This window comes from Anguilla anguilla, chromosome 3, assembly GCF_013347855.1.
Source record: "Anguilla anguilla isolate fAngAng1 chromosome 3, fAngAng1.pri, whole genome shotgun sequence".
Lineage (NCBI taxonomy): Eukaryota > Metazoa > Chordata > Actinopteri > Anguilliformes > Anguillidae > Anguilla > Anguilla anguilla.
The window spans coordinates 1,472,634-1,485,664 of record NC_049203.1 but is presented as its reverse complement, the minus strand read 5'-3'; the positions used below and the strand labels follow the sequence as shown (position 1 = coordinate 1,485,664).

Here is a 13,031-nt window from a genome sequence, read left to right as displayed (position 1 = left end):
GAAGTGGGGCCAGACTAAATAAGAGATATATCGCTAAATCTGTTCCGGAAGCTGTGGTTGACGATCGTCATTTGCGGCAGCCAATTGCCGACCCCTCTGTTAAGATCAAAACAGAAGGAGTGAATTTAACTTTAGACCCGTCTGAAGCAGGTACATTGCATCCATGTCTTGTAGAAAACTTGCATATGTCACCATCATGTCATGATTGCCTACATCGTAGACTACTGAGCAATGTATCGCTAACTTTCCGTTAGTGCTGTAATACATCCTTAACTAGAGTTACATCCTTGATAGCTATATGATGTGGTTATATGGTTATATGATGTTATGCAAGGTAGGTATAACTCAACATAAACAACGTAAATAATTTGAGCCACATAATGAAGTAGAAGTTGACAAGCTCCAGTGAATTTTCTGACTATAAGGTAACCACACTAAGTCTGTTTCTCATGACATCTGTCACCAGGGATTGATGACTTTCCTTTGGGAAAGGACAAAGATGGCAAGATTCGACGACCCATGAATGCCTTCTTGGTTTGGGCGAGAATCCACAGACCCGGACTGACCAAGGCCAACCCGGCCGCCACGAGCCAGGAGATCAGCGTCCAGATGGGGGAAGAGTGGCGCAAGCTCTCGGAGGCACAGAAGATTCCTTACTACGAGGAAGCCTTCAAACTCAGAATCAAACACGAAAAGGAGTTTCCTGGTAGAAAAACAAATTTGCAAAATTATTACAAATTTTCATTTTTCGTGTCAGGGTGGTGAGGATATGATAAATCTTCTAATTTGTGCACATAAATCACAGGCATGCTTTTCTGCTTGAGATAGAGAGTGTCTTTATTGCAGGGCTCCTCAGCCCCAGCCCTGGAGAGCCAATTAATTGACCCATTAAAGCAGCTGATTAATTTTTAAACTCACCTCAGCTGGTGTCTTTGCATCTAAATTGGGTGGTGGATTTTGTTGTGAAAACAAAATCCAGGTGACCCAGCGGTTCTACAGAATCACTCCTGCTGAACAAAAACCCCAGCAGAATAAAAACACTACTGCATTCATCACAAGCTTTTTTGGTGACGGAGGAGTAAATTTTATGAGCAGAAACGTTTCAGGGAAACTGGGTTCCTGGCAGCAGGATCAGTTTGATGTGTAGATATGAGAAGGTGCCAGTGCAGAGCAGCAGGATCTGAAGGCTTCCCACGGTGGCAAGCTGTTACCTCTCCTCTCCCGAGCCCGTCTGCATCGACTCACCCGCCTTTCTGAAGCAGGGAGAGAAGCTGAAGCAGCGGGATTATATTGCGAAGCAGGAGGCCTCTTCTCTTCTGAGGGCCATACTGTCGATCAGTGACTCTGAACAAATATTTTATCTTTAAATACCACTGCACTGGAAAAAGAACTGTTCCCAGAATTGCAGCAGAACTTTATTATACAGTAGCTACAGTACCTGGAAGGGCAAATGATCTGGTGCACCAACAGGGTGCTAGCACCAGTTTCTATGACCGGGTATTGCTTTATACCACATGCCTGTGTCAGTACTGTTGTTGAGGACAGGTATCTTTCATTAAAAAAATAATTTCCTGTGCCTGTAAAACAAAAACGAGTGGGTGGTGTAGCGTAGCTTCCCAAAAGGCCACAGGGTTGCTTTTTTAATCACTGCTGCCCTATTAAATTTAATCCTGAGGATCCAGATTGTGTTTATAACATATCTGCACACCTCTAAATGTACAAAACAAACTAGGGAGGTGTGTGTTTTTGGATGGATAAATTTAAATGATCTTCATTTTTAAACCAAATCTTAGAAAATTACGGGTACAAGGCTTCCATTATAAGTGTTAAGTCATTATTTCGGATATAAATTTCCTCTCCACGCACTGTGCTTTCTTAAGATTGGGAGTACAAGCCAACCCCCAGGAAGAGGAAGCGTCGAGGCGGGGCGGTGTCTGCGATGGCCGGTCCCGTGCAGGAGTACGGTTCTCCGTCTGCAGTCACACCTCCTCAGGGCGCCATGTTTATCTCCTCTGCTATGACCTGCACCGACAGCTCCACCTGCCAAACCCTGAGCCCAGGTAAACACACCTCACATCCCACTGAGCCCAGGTAAACACACCTCACACATCCCACTGAGCCCAGGTAAACACACCTCACATCCCACTAGCCCAGGTAAACACACCTCACATCCCACTGAGCCCAGGTAAACACACCTCACACATCCCACTGAGCCCAGGTAAACACACCTCACATCCCACTGAGCCCAGGTAAACACACCTCACACATCCCACTGAGCCCAGGTAAACACACCTCACATCCCACTGAGCCCAGGTAAACACACCTCACACATCCCACTGAGCCCAGGTAAACACACACCACACATCCCACTGAGCCCAGGTAAACACACCTCACATCCCACTGAGCCCAGGTAAACACACCTCACATCCCACTGAGCCCAGGTAAACACACACCACACATCCCACCGAGCCCAGGTAAACACACCTCACATCCCACTGAGCCCAGGTAAACACACCTCACATCCCACTGAGCCCAGGTAAATACACCTCACATCCCACTGAGCCCAGGTAAACACACCTCACACATCCCACTGAGCCCAGGTAAACACACCTCACACATCCCACTGAGCCCAGGTAAACACACCTCACACATCCCACTGAGCCCAGGTAAACACACCTCACACATCCCACTGAGCCCAGGTAAACACACCTCACATCCCACTGGGCCCAGGTAAACACACCTCACATCCCATTGAGTCTCAAACACCTTACATATGCTGCACGCAGACACAGACATACACACACGCACACACACACTGTGGGCAGCAGTGTAGCATAGTGGGTAAGGAACTGGTTGTAATCGAAAGGTCATAGGTTCGATTCCTGGGTAGGACACTGCCGTTGTACCCTTGGGCAAGGTACTTAACCTGCATTGTTTCAGTGTACATCTAGCTGTATAAAATGGAGGCAATGTAAATGTAAAAAAGTTGTGTAAGTCGCTCTGGATAATAGTGTCTGCTAAATGCCTGTAATGTAATGGAACACATGGACGCACACGTGCACACACACACGTTATTTATGGAAACATGAAAGCCACAGCTTGTCTGTCCTGAGCAGCGTTAATCTGCTCCCTGTGTGTCTCTCCTCCAGGACACGGGGAGCACGCCGTACCCCACATCACATGGAGCCCTCTGATAATCCCCCAGACCACCGGCTCGGCTCCTCCCACTGCCCCGCCCCCCCGCCAGCCTGGCCCCGCCCCCTTCACCCTGTGGAGCGAGGGCAGTCCCGGGGGACCGGTGCCCGTCTTCCTGTCCACCTATCCCGAGTCTGTTCTAGCTCCAGTGGGCGGAGCCATGGGGCCTGTTCCCTACAGGGAGGAGGTCCGGCTGCAGCCGTCGTACTGCTCCCCCACCTCACGCGCCCCACTCACAGACGAAGACACTGCGCACACACAACACACTCTCACTGCAGGTAAACACAACGTACGCACAACACACTCTCACTGCAGGTAAACACAACGTACGCACAACACACTCTCACTGCAGGTAAACACAACGTACGCACAACGCACTCTCACTGCAGGTAAACACAACGTACGCACAACACACTCTCACTGCAGGTAAACACAACGTACGCACAACACACTCTCACTACAGGTAAACACAACGTACGCACAACACACTCTCACTGCAGGTAAACACAACGTACGCACATCAGACTCACAATATGGAATAACACTATGGACACACACAGCATACTCTACCTGGAGAAAACGTCTTAGATTACACCTGCAGCGCACACTCGTGTTACACAATCCCCTGACTCATCCGTGTTCCCTGTGTGTCTCTGTCCCAGGACACGGGGAGCACGCCGTACCCCAGGTCACATGGAGCCCTCTCATAATCCCCCAGGCCACCAGCTCGGCTCCTCCCATCGCCCCGCCCCCCTGCCAGCCCGGCCCCGCCCCCTTCCCCTCAGGGCCCCAGTGGAGCGAGGGCAGCCCTGGCATGCCGGTGCCCGTCTTCATGCCCGCCTATCCCGAGTCTGTTTTAGCTCCAGTGGGCGGTGCCATGGGGCCTGTTCCCTACAGGGAGGAGGTCCGGCTGCAGCCAATGTACTGCTCCCAGTCTCTGGAGCTGCCCCCTCCCTGCATGACGTCCTGCTCCAGAGGCATCCCATTACCCCTGCCCAACCTGCACCACCCCCACATGTACCCCCCCACCTCCCGGCCACACCCTGCCAGCCCCTACCCTCCCCCTCCCCCCGAGGCCACCTTCGTCCAGCTGGACCCTCCCAGGTGAGTCCCAGAGCACCTGAGCTCTCCGTACCTGCACACAGACGGAACACAGGCCTTTTTACCAGCTTCCTGTTAACACATAAAGAGCAAGGTTTGCGATTGGCTATCACACCCAGTTTGTGTATCAGATAACAGAGGTGTTATGGGTAGCGTGTGGGTTGTGGCTCAAATAAATCTGACGTTGCTTGGCGGAACTCAAACCGCCTGCTTTCGGTGGTTCTCAGTTTCTCTCTCTCTCTCCTGTCCGCAGCTCGTACGGTTACCCAGAAGGCCCGGCGGTGGCGGGCGGCGCGGACGCGGGCTGCGGCGAGCGCTACGCGGGGCAGTCGGCCATGTTCTCGGCGCTGGAGAAGGTGTACGTGTTCCGCGGCTCCATCTCGGAGACGGTGGGCTCGGCGCTGGAGAGCGCGTACAGCTGCACGCCGTCGGAGAGCGCCTGCCTCCTGGAGCTGCTCAAGCTGATGGACGACGGCGAGGAGGCGGGGCCGAGCCTGACCGTCCTGTAGCGCCCGCCCACACACGCGCTCAGTCCGCCACACATCACCCGCCCACGCACACGCTCAGTCCGTCACACATCACCCGCCCACGCACACGCTCAGTCCGCCACACATCACCCGCCCACGCACACGCTCAGTCCGCCACACATCACCCGCCCACGCACACGCTCAGTCTGTCACACATCGCCCGCCCACGCACACGCTCAGTCTGTCACACATCACCCGCTCAGTCTGTCACACATCGCCCACGCACACGCTCAGTCTGTCACACATCACCCGCCCACACACCCGCTCAGTCTGTCACACATCACCCGCCCACGCACGCGCTCAGTCCGTCACACACAACCACATAGTCACAGTCTGTCACACACGAACGCATATTCACACACACAGTGTACACCATAATATACTCTCACAGAGCAGAGAAGCCCTAAACACTCTTCGATGATTCACTCCCATAATTCACTGCATGTTAACGGCTTTTTAATTTATTTTTCCTCTTCGGATTCCTCCAGAAGTTGAATTTGTGAACTTTGATCATTTAATAACTGCAGACAGGCTATTAAAATATCAACACTGACATACGTGTGTATGTGATAACAATAAGCGGATTGTGAACGACACAAAAGTACAGCAATACGTGAGGTGTAAGTGTTTAGTGTGTGGAGAAACATCTCCCTAAGTGCTGTGTTTTCAGACCAGACAGACAAAGAACATGTTAACTCTGCCTGGACCAACACAGATTAAGCACCAGCATCCTAGAACCTACAGTCAGCTACAGAATTTTCGTTAACTCACTGGGAATTTAGCAAACAAATGCATTTGCAAAATATGCGCATTATTAATCAAACATGTGAAGTGATTTAGCGCAGAGGATAGTGATTTTTATTGAGATTTATGTTTTTTGTGTGAAAATATTACAGTAATTTATGCTGCTCAGGCTACAAAACTGTAGGCTGGTATCAACAGGAAGAGCAAAAGAAAGAGAAACCGTGAATTTTAAAAGTTTATTCTGATTTAAGTACAGAAGGCACAATGCATCAGACAGCCTGTTTTTTGCATAGGTCGAGAGCTCATCGGTTTAAATGGCACTGCTTCGTATGATGCAGTCCTACACCTACAGTACATACAGTCATAAAAAATAAAGCGTTAGTAAAACATCAGTTAGGCATTTCCCTAGCATCAGATTCCAGAGCTCCACGTATAGAGGCATTAACCGCTGTGTATAACTGATCACACGTGGACGTATTTACATATGTTAACACAAATTTTACTTTGCTCAAGAATTATGTTTACTTACATAATCTAATATGGTTCATTTACATATAGAGTAATAACAAATAATAGAGCATGTATTTTGCACGGAATAAGAACATGTCTAATTCACATTATCAACAGTGGAAAATATTCATGTTTTACTTAAGAAAAAATTAAATGTGCATGTTCTTTTTCTGAGTCCACAAGAAACGGACAACCTGCTGATCACGAAAGTCACAGATTTTAAAGGCTTCAAGTCCCTCTCCAGTTCTTGTGAAAAGTGCGCGCCAAAAAAAAATCTGGCTCATTAAAATATACCAAAAGCATTGCAGAAGCAACACGCGGACAATAATCTTTCATTAAAAAAAGCCACGGCGTCCAAAAAATGAGGAAACGCAAACGAAGACTGGGACTGATCTTCTGCAGTCGTTTGGCACAATGGCTTCGATCTGATTGGTCAAGAGGCCCAGCTAATCTGTTCATTTCTACCCATTCTAATAACTAGTACACTTCTCCCTTTAATACGTACACTTATATTGCATATACTAGAGTGGAGTGAAAGCTAATGAGCCACAAATAAAGGTGGTAGTAAATTCATAAACGGATTTGATAAACCAGTCCTGATAAACCAGTTTCATCATTTAGCCTCTCCCATTTGGATTTATATAATTATATATAATGGGGTAGAATTGGTTTTAGAAATATGTTTTATAGCTGCAGAGTTTGGGTTACAGTAAATCGGATTTCAAAATTATATTTTGGTTCAGATTTTTAAAAAATCTCACGTAAATGACACAAAAGCAGAACACTCGGTTAATCGTGCAAATCATAAAAAATGGGTTTGGTATTTAAAAAGGTTTAGCCTCTTGCTCGCCAAAAGTTATTATGCAAAAGAAAAGTAAAATTACTCTGAAATGTTCCTCATCGTGAACACGGAGATGCTCAGCCAAATAGTGTGTATATGGCGCCCACTGCTGGACAGAAGTGGTAAGTTCAAGCAAGACGTTTTCTGCTCCTCACGCTTGGAATCAACAACGCATAAAAAAACCCGAGTATTAGCACCTCAATCTATCCCACGCCTGGACGATCCCGCAGTTCAGGGCTGGACTGGATTGGATGGACAGCGCAGCTGACCAAAGACATGGCTATCGAACTAAATCACTAATAAAACACAGGAGAGATAAATGTACAAAATAAGTTTCCATTCTACTTAAAAGCCAGCAAAGTATTGCTTGTAAGGAGGAAAGGTCCTGGTTGCTCAGCTCAGACAGAAGTATACTGCATGCATGGGGACTCTGCATTCACTCTTCTCTGAATAAATCCACAGGAGGGTGTTTTCCTACTGTTCACACATTAGCGAGTAGAGCAGTCACATTCTTTGCATGATATTTTCTTAATATAAGACACGTATAGCCTCATGCTTTATGGAAACACGATTCCAGAATATAGAGAGCTTATTTAATGCCTTCTTAAAACGCTCACGCATCATGTGCCAGCAGATGACAAGTGAAAATGGAAACTTCAAAAAAAAACCAAAAAAAAAAAAACCAAAGATTTTAGGATTCAAGAATTAAATAATTATAAGTACACATCACCTCTGAATTCAAGTACATGGGACAGAACATTAAGTGTGGGAGTCTCTCTCATAATTGTTCTGAGATGAAGTCACCTGTATGCCCGAATGACCCGTGCACGAAGGTCATTACCCATGATTCCACAGGGCAGAATGCTGGTGCTCAGCTCGTCCCTCCGCTGCCCGTCTGAAACCTGGAACAGAAGAAGGCGGGACCCTGAATGCGAAGCCGTCGTCGCGGCGGAAGAAAGGCCGCCATGTTTACTTTCTTAACCCCTCTCTCCTTCTCCAGAGGATTCTGAAATCGAGAGCGGTGCTGATGCTAACGGCTACTGAGGCTAGTGTCAGTCAGCGCTGTCTGCTTGTGACGGTGGTTACCTGGCTCTCTGTGCATGTCTGCCAGGGGGCAGCGGTGGTTTCTTCAGCGGAGGGGTGCTGCTGGGAGCTGGTTCTGTTGGTACCTGAGGGTTGCTCTTACTCAGTGGCTCCTGGAGGTCATGGAAGAGCACGGCGAAGAAGGTAAATGATCTGGACACGAGAGAAACTGTGGCAAACTAATGAGCGATTGAAACACACCCCTGCACAGAGAGAAAAGGCCTCTCTCTTACCTGACTGGGTTTGGACAGGGGGCAGGGTGGAGGGGGCCGGCTGGGGGGTGCCGGGCGCGGTTTGGCCGTGACGAGGGGCGACGGTTTAGGACAGGGGGGTGGGTGGGGGGCAGGGGGGATGGAGGTGCCCTGCTGAGCTGTGTACGCGGGTACGTGGGGTGGCTTCACCGTCGGGCGAACGATGGAGGGTCTCTTGGGGGGGCAGCCCGGACTCTGCTTCGCCCCCCCGGTCTGTGGGGGGGGGGGGGGGGGGAGAGGGGGAGAGAGCGGGAGGGTGAGAGAGAGGGAGGGAAAGAAGAAAGAAACAGAGAGAGAGAAGGAGGGAAAGAAAGGAGAGGGAGAGAGGCAAAGAGAGAGAGAGAGAGAAAGGGACACTCATTTCTTATCGTATACACACAACAAAGTTATAATAACCGCGCACTAAGGTATAAAATAACAAATAAACAGTAAAGAAATAAGTGCTCTATTACCAGCCTGTCAGAGTCTTGCCTCTTCAGCTGGAAGGTGGGGTTGGCGTGACCAATAGGTGGAGCTTTGGCATCAGAGGGGGTGGAGCTACATGTGAAAGAGGAGGAACTGGGTGTCAAGAAGGTCCTTGGAGAGGAGCGGCGTCATTCAGTTTAAGGAAGTAACTGAGAAGAACACGGAGACGCCGGACGCACATTGGTGGTGGCGGAGGGGCGGGGCTCTTCTGAGGGCGGGACCTGTGCTTATGACAACACCACAGAGCCACGGCAGCCAATCCCAGGAGCAGGAACAGGGGGAGGAGCAACAGGACAGGAAGTAGACTGCCTGCAGAAAGGAAACCAGGAAACAGGGTGGATGCACACTTCTGACCTGCTTCACATGCGAGATGCCCGTTTTCTTCTTCTTATTATTATTATAATAATCATAATAATGATGCAATAATACAGTGATTTTAATTAATAGTTAAAATCTCGAGGTACATTACTTGGGAAATTTGGTGAATGAAAAATGGTACACAAGTCTGTAGTACATAGAAACACATACTGTAAAATCTGAAAGTGCACACATTGCAGAGACGGATGGGAATGATGTGAGACAACAAACATGAGAGGAGGGCTTGAGGCTGCGAGGGAAGTCCGCGAGGTAGAAATGAAAGGTGTTTTTAAGGATGTTTTAAAGTCTCTGAGCCAGGCGAAGAGGATCAGACAGACTGGACATAACGGCTGATAACACGGCTGCAGGTAGGAACACGGTTGGAGGTGAAATGGTAGGGTGCAGGTGAATGGTAGGGTGCAGGTGAATGGCAGTGTGCAGGAGAATGGTAGGGTGCAGGTGAATGGTGGTGTGCAGGTGAATGGCGGTGTGCAGGCGAATGGCGGTGTGCAGGTGAATGCCGGCGTGCAGGTGAATGGCAGCGTGCAGGTGAATGGTAGGGTGCAGGCGAATGGCGGTGTGCAGGTGAATGGTAGGATGCAGGTGAATGGCGGTGTGCAGGTGAATGGTAGGGTGCAGGCGAATGGCGGTGTGCAGGTGAATGGTAGGGTGCAGGCGAATGGCGGTGTGCAGGTGAATGCCGGTGTGCAGGTGAATGGCAGCGTGCAGGTGAATGGTAGGGTGCAGGCGAATGGCGGTGTGCAGGTGAATGGTAGGATGCAGGTGAATGGCGGTGTGCAGGTGAATGGTAGGGTGCAGGCGAATGGCGGTGTGCAGGTGTCTTACTCTGAGGAGGGACTGGTCCGCTGTCCACGCTCCCACCTGTGCCCACCTGATCGCATGTGGGCGGAGCCCAGCCCGCGTCACAGTGGCAGTTGTGATTGTTGTTGCACAGCTGAGGAAGACGAAGAGGAGGAAGACTTAATCACATATCGACTCAAAGAAAGTCCCTCGTTGCTGTGTAATGGAATACCAGCTGCCAGCACCTGACTTCACATCCCTCTGAAGTGCTCTGCACTCTGAAAGCTTTCCTCTGCAGAACCCTGGTGCAGTGTCAGAGTGTGTGTGTGTGTGTGTGTGTGTGTCAGAGTGTGTGAGTGTGTGTGTGAGTGTGTCAGAGTGTGTGTGTGTGTGTGTCAGAGTGTGTGAGTGTGTGTGTGTGTGTGTGAGCGTGTGTGTGTGTGTCAGAGTGTTTGTGTGTGTGAGTGTGTGTGTGTCAGAGTGTGTGTGTGTGTGTCAGAGTGTGTGTGTGTGTGTCAGAGTGTGTGTGTGTGTGAGTGTGTGTGGGTGTGTGTGTGAGTGTGTGTCAGAGTGTGTGTGTGTGTGAGTGTGTCAGAGTGTGTGAATGTGTGTGTGTGTGTGAGTGTGTGTCAGAGTGTGTGTGTGTGAGTGTGTCAGAGTGTGTGAATGTGTGTGTGTGTCACAGTGTGTGTGTGTGTGTGTGTGTGCCAGTGTGTGTGTGTGTGTGTGTGTGTGTGTGTGACGTGTTGCTGAGTGTTAGTTTTTTGGAGCCAGATGGCAGGCGATGTTCGAGCGCTGCTGTGAGTGAAGCCCTAACCCGCTAGCAACCGCCAACTACCCAGAATCCCACAGAGCCCCGCCCCCTACCCAACCCCTGCTAGCATCCGCCAACTACCCAGTATCCCACAGAGCCCCGCCCCCTACCCAACCCCCGCTAGCGCTCGCCAACTACCCAGAATCCCACAGAACCCCGCCCCCCACCCCTGCTAGCATCTGTCAGCTTCCCAGAGTCCCACAGAGCCCCGCCCCCTTACCCAACCCCCGCTAGCATTCACCAACTACCCAGAATCCCACAGAGCCCCGCCCCCTTACCCAACCCCCGCTAGCGTTTGCCAACTACCCAGAATCCCACAGAACCCCGCCCCCTACCCCGTGGTTGTGACACCTGGCGTTGCACTCGTCCGCACGGAGGAAGGAAGAGTTACGGCATTCTCCTTCAAAACAGACCTGAGAGAGAGAGAGAGAGAGAGAGAGAGAGAGAGGGAGAGAGAGGGGGGGAGAGAGAGAGAGAGAGAGAGAGAGAGAGTGGGTGGGGTCACACTGAGGACACGCTGAAAACTGCACCTGGGGCAAACAAGCTGGCACTGTACAGGGCATTATATTACTGACACACTGCAACACTTACACACTCACCCCGAACTGCATTCACCCCTTACACACTCACCCCGTCCTCCGCACGTTCACCCCGAACTGCATTCACCCCTTACACACTCACCCTGCTCTCCCCACACTCACCCCTTCCTCCGCACACTCACCCCGTCCTCCCCACACTTGGTCCCGGTCATCACCAGGCCCGGGTCCAGCGTGTCCCCCTGGCCGTCCTCCTTCTTATCGGGCTGGTACACGTGGGTCCCCCGGCAGATGATCTTACGGTTGCCCTGGTGAACGCTGGTATCTATGGAGACGGCGTTGGTCTCCAGGGGCTTGGTGGCGGCGCTGAGGCACTGGATCTTCCCACATTTGGCGTCCCTTTAAAGACACAGGGTCACCTTGTGAGGACCCGGAGGATGTGTGTGTGTGTGTGTGTGTGTGTGTGTGTGTGTGTGTGTGTGTGTGTGTGTGTGTGTGTGTGTGTGTGTGAGTGTGTGTGTGTGTGTGTGTGTGTGTGTGTGTGTGTGTGTGTGTGTGTGTGTGTGTGTGTGTGTGTGTGTGTGTGTGAGTGTGAGTGTGAGTGTGAGTGTGAGTGTGTGTGTGTGTGTGTGTGTGTGTGTGTGTGTGTGTGTGTGTGTGTGTGTGTGAGTGTGAGTGTGAGTGTGTGTGTGTGTGTGTGTGTGTGTGTGTGTGTGTGTGTGTGTGTGAGTGTGAGTGTGTGTGTGTGTGTGTGTGTGTGTGTGTGTGTGTGTGTGTGTGTGTGTGTGTGTGAGTGTGAGTGTGTGTGTGTGTCTGTGTGTGTGTGTGTGTGTGTGTGTGTGTGTGTGTGTGTGTGTGACTATGTGTGTGTGTGTGAGTGTGTGAGTGTGAGTGTGTGTGTGTGAGTGTGTGTGTGTGAGTGTGAGTGTGTGTGTGTGTGTGTGAGTGTGTGTGTGTGTGAGTGTGAGTGTGTGTGTGTGTGTGTGTGTGTGTGTGAGTGTGTGTGTGTGTGTGTGTGTGTGTGTGTGTGAGTGTGAGTGTGTGTGCACTAAAAAAAGTGGAAAAAATACAGACTCAATTCACAATCAATTGACAACTTGTCAATAAACAGGGCTGTTTGTATGGAGTATTATTGCAGTATTGAGTAATAAACAGGGCTGTTCGTATGGGGTATTATTGCAGAATTGAGTAATAAACAGGGCTGTTCTTATGGAGTATTATTGCAGTATTGAGTAATAAACAGGGCTGTTCTTATGGAGTATTATTGCAGTATTGAGTAATAAACAGGGCTGTTCGTATGGAGTATTATTGCAGTATTGAGTAATAAACAGGGCTGTTTGTATGGAGTATTATTATTGCAGTATTGAGTGATAAACAGGGCTGTTTGTATGCAGTATTGAGTGATAAACAGGGCTGTTCTTATGGAGTATTATTGCAGTATTGAGTAATAAACAGGGCTGTTTGTATGGAGTATTATTATTGCAGTATTGAGTGATAAACAGGGCTGTTTGTATGCAGTATTGAGTGATAAACAGGGCTGTTTGTATGGAGTATTATTATTGCAGTATTGAGTAATAAACAGGGCTGTTTGTATGGAGTATTATTGCAGTATTGAGTGATAAACAGGGCTGTTTGTATGGAGTATTATTGCAGTATGGAGTGATAAACGGTCGTTTCTCACGTGCTTTTGCAGGCTCTGTACTTCCCCATCAGGTCTTTCCCACAATTCCCGTACGAGTCTCCCGCCTCATTCACCTTCTGGAAGCACAGGTCAGGGGCAGGGCGAGCGTCTGGGACAGACAGACA

General features: G+C 49.7%; 1 protein-coding gene across 1 annotated transcript in view; it reads right to left on the bottom strand.

Annotated features, from left to right (window-relative positions):
• Positions 1-5,789: 5,789 nt before the first annotated feature.
• Positions 5,790-13,031, bottom strand: part of adam19b (ADAM metallopeptidase domain 19b) — a 28,650-nt gene continuing 21,408 nt past the window's right edge. The window contains exons 15-23 of the mRNA XM_035410732.1: positions 12,907-13,015; positions 11,411-11,624; positions 11,025-11,102; positions 9,921-10,029; positions 8,897-9,026; positions 8,705-8,789; positions 8,235-8,465; positions 8,005-8,114; positions 5,790-7,820 (exon numbers count right to left, since the gene is read on the bottom strand). Coding sequence (XP_035266623.1) covers positions 7,790-7,820; positions 8,005-8,114; positions 8,235-8,465; positions 8,705-8,789; positions 8,897-9,026; positions 9,921-10,029; positions 11,025-11,102; positions 11,411-11,624; positions 12,907-13,015 — 1,097 coding nt within the window. The 3' untranslated portion in view covers positions 5,790-7,789. The remainder of the gene's footprint in view (positions 7,821-8,004; positions 8,115-8,234; positions 8,466-8,704; positions 8,790-8,896; positions 9,027-9,920; positions 10,030-11,024; positions 11,103-11,410; positions 11,625-12,906; positions 13,016-13,031) is intronic.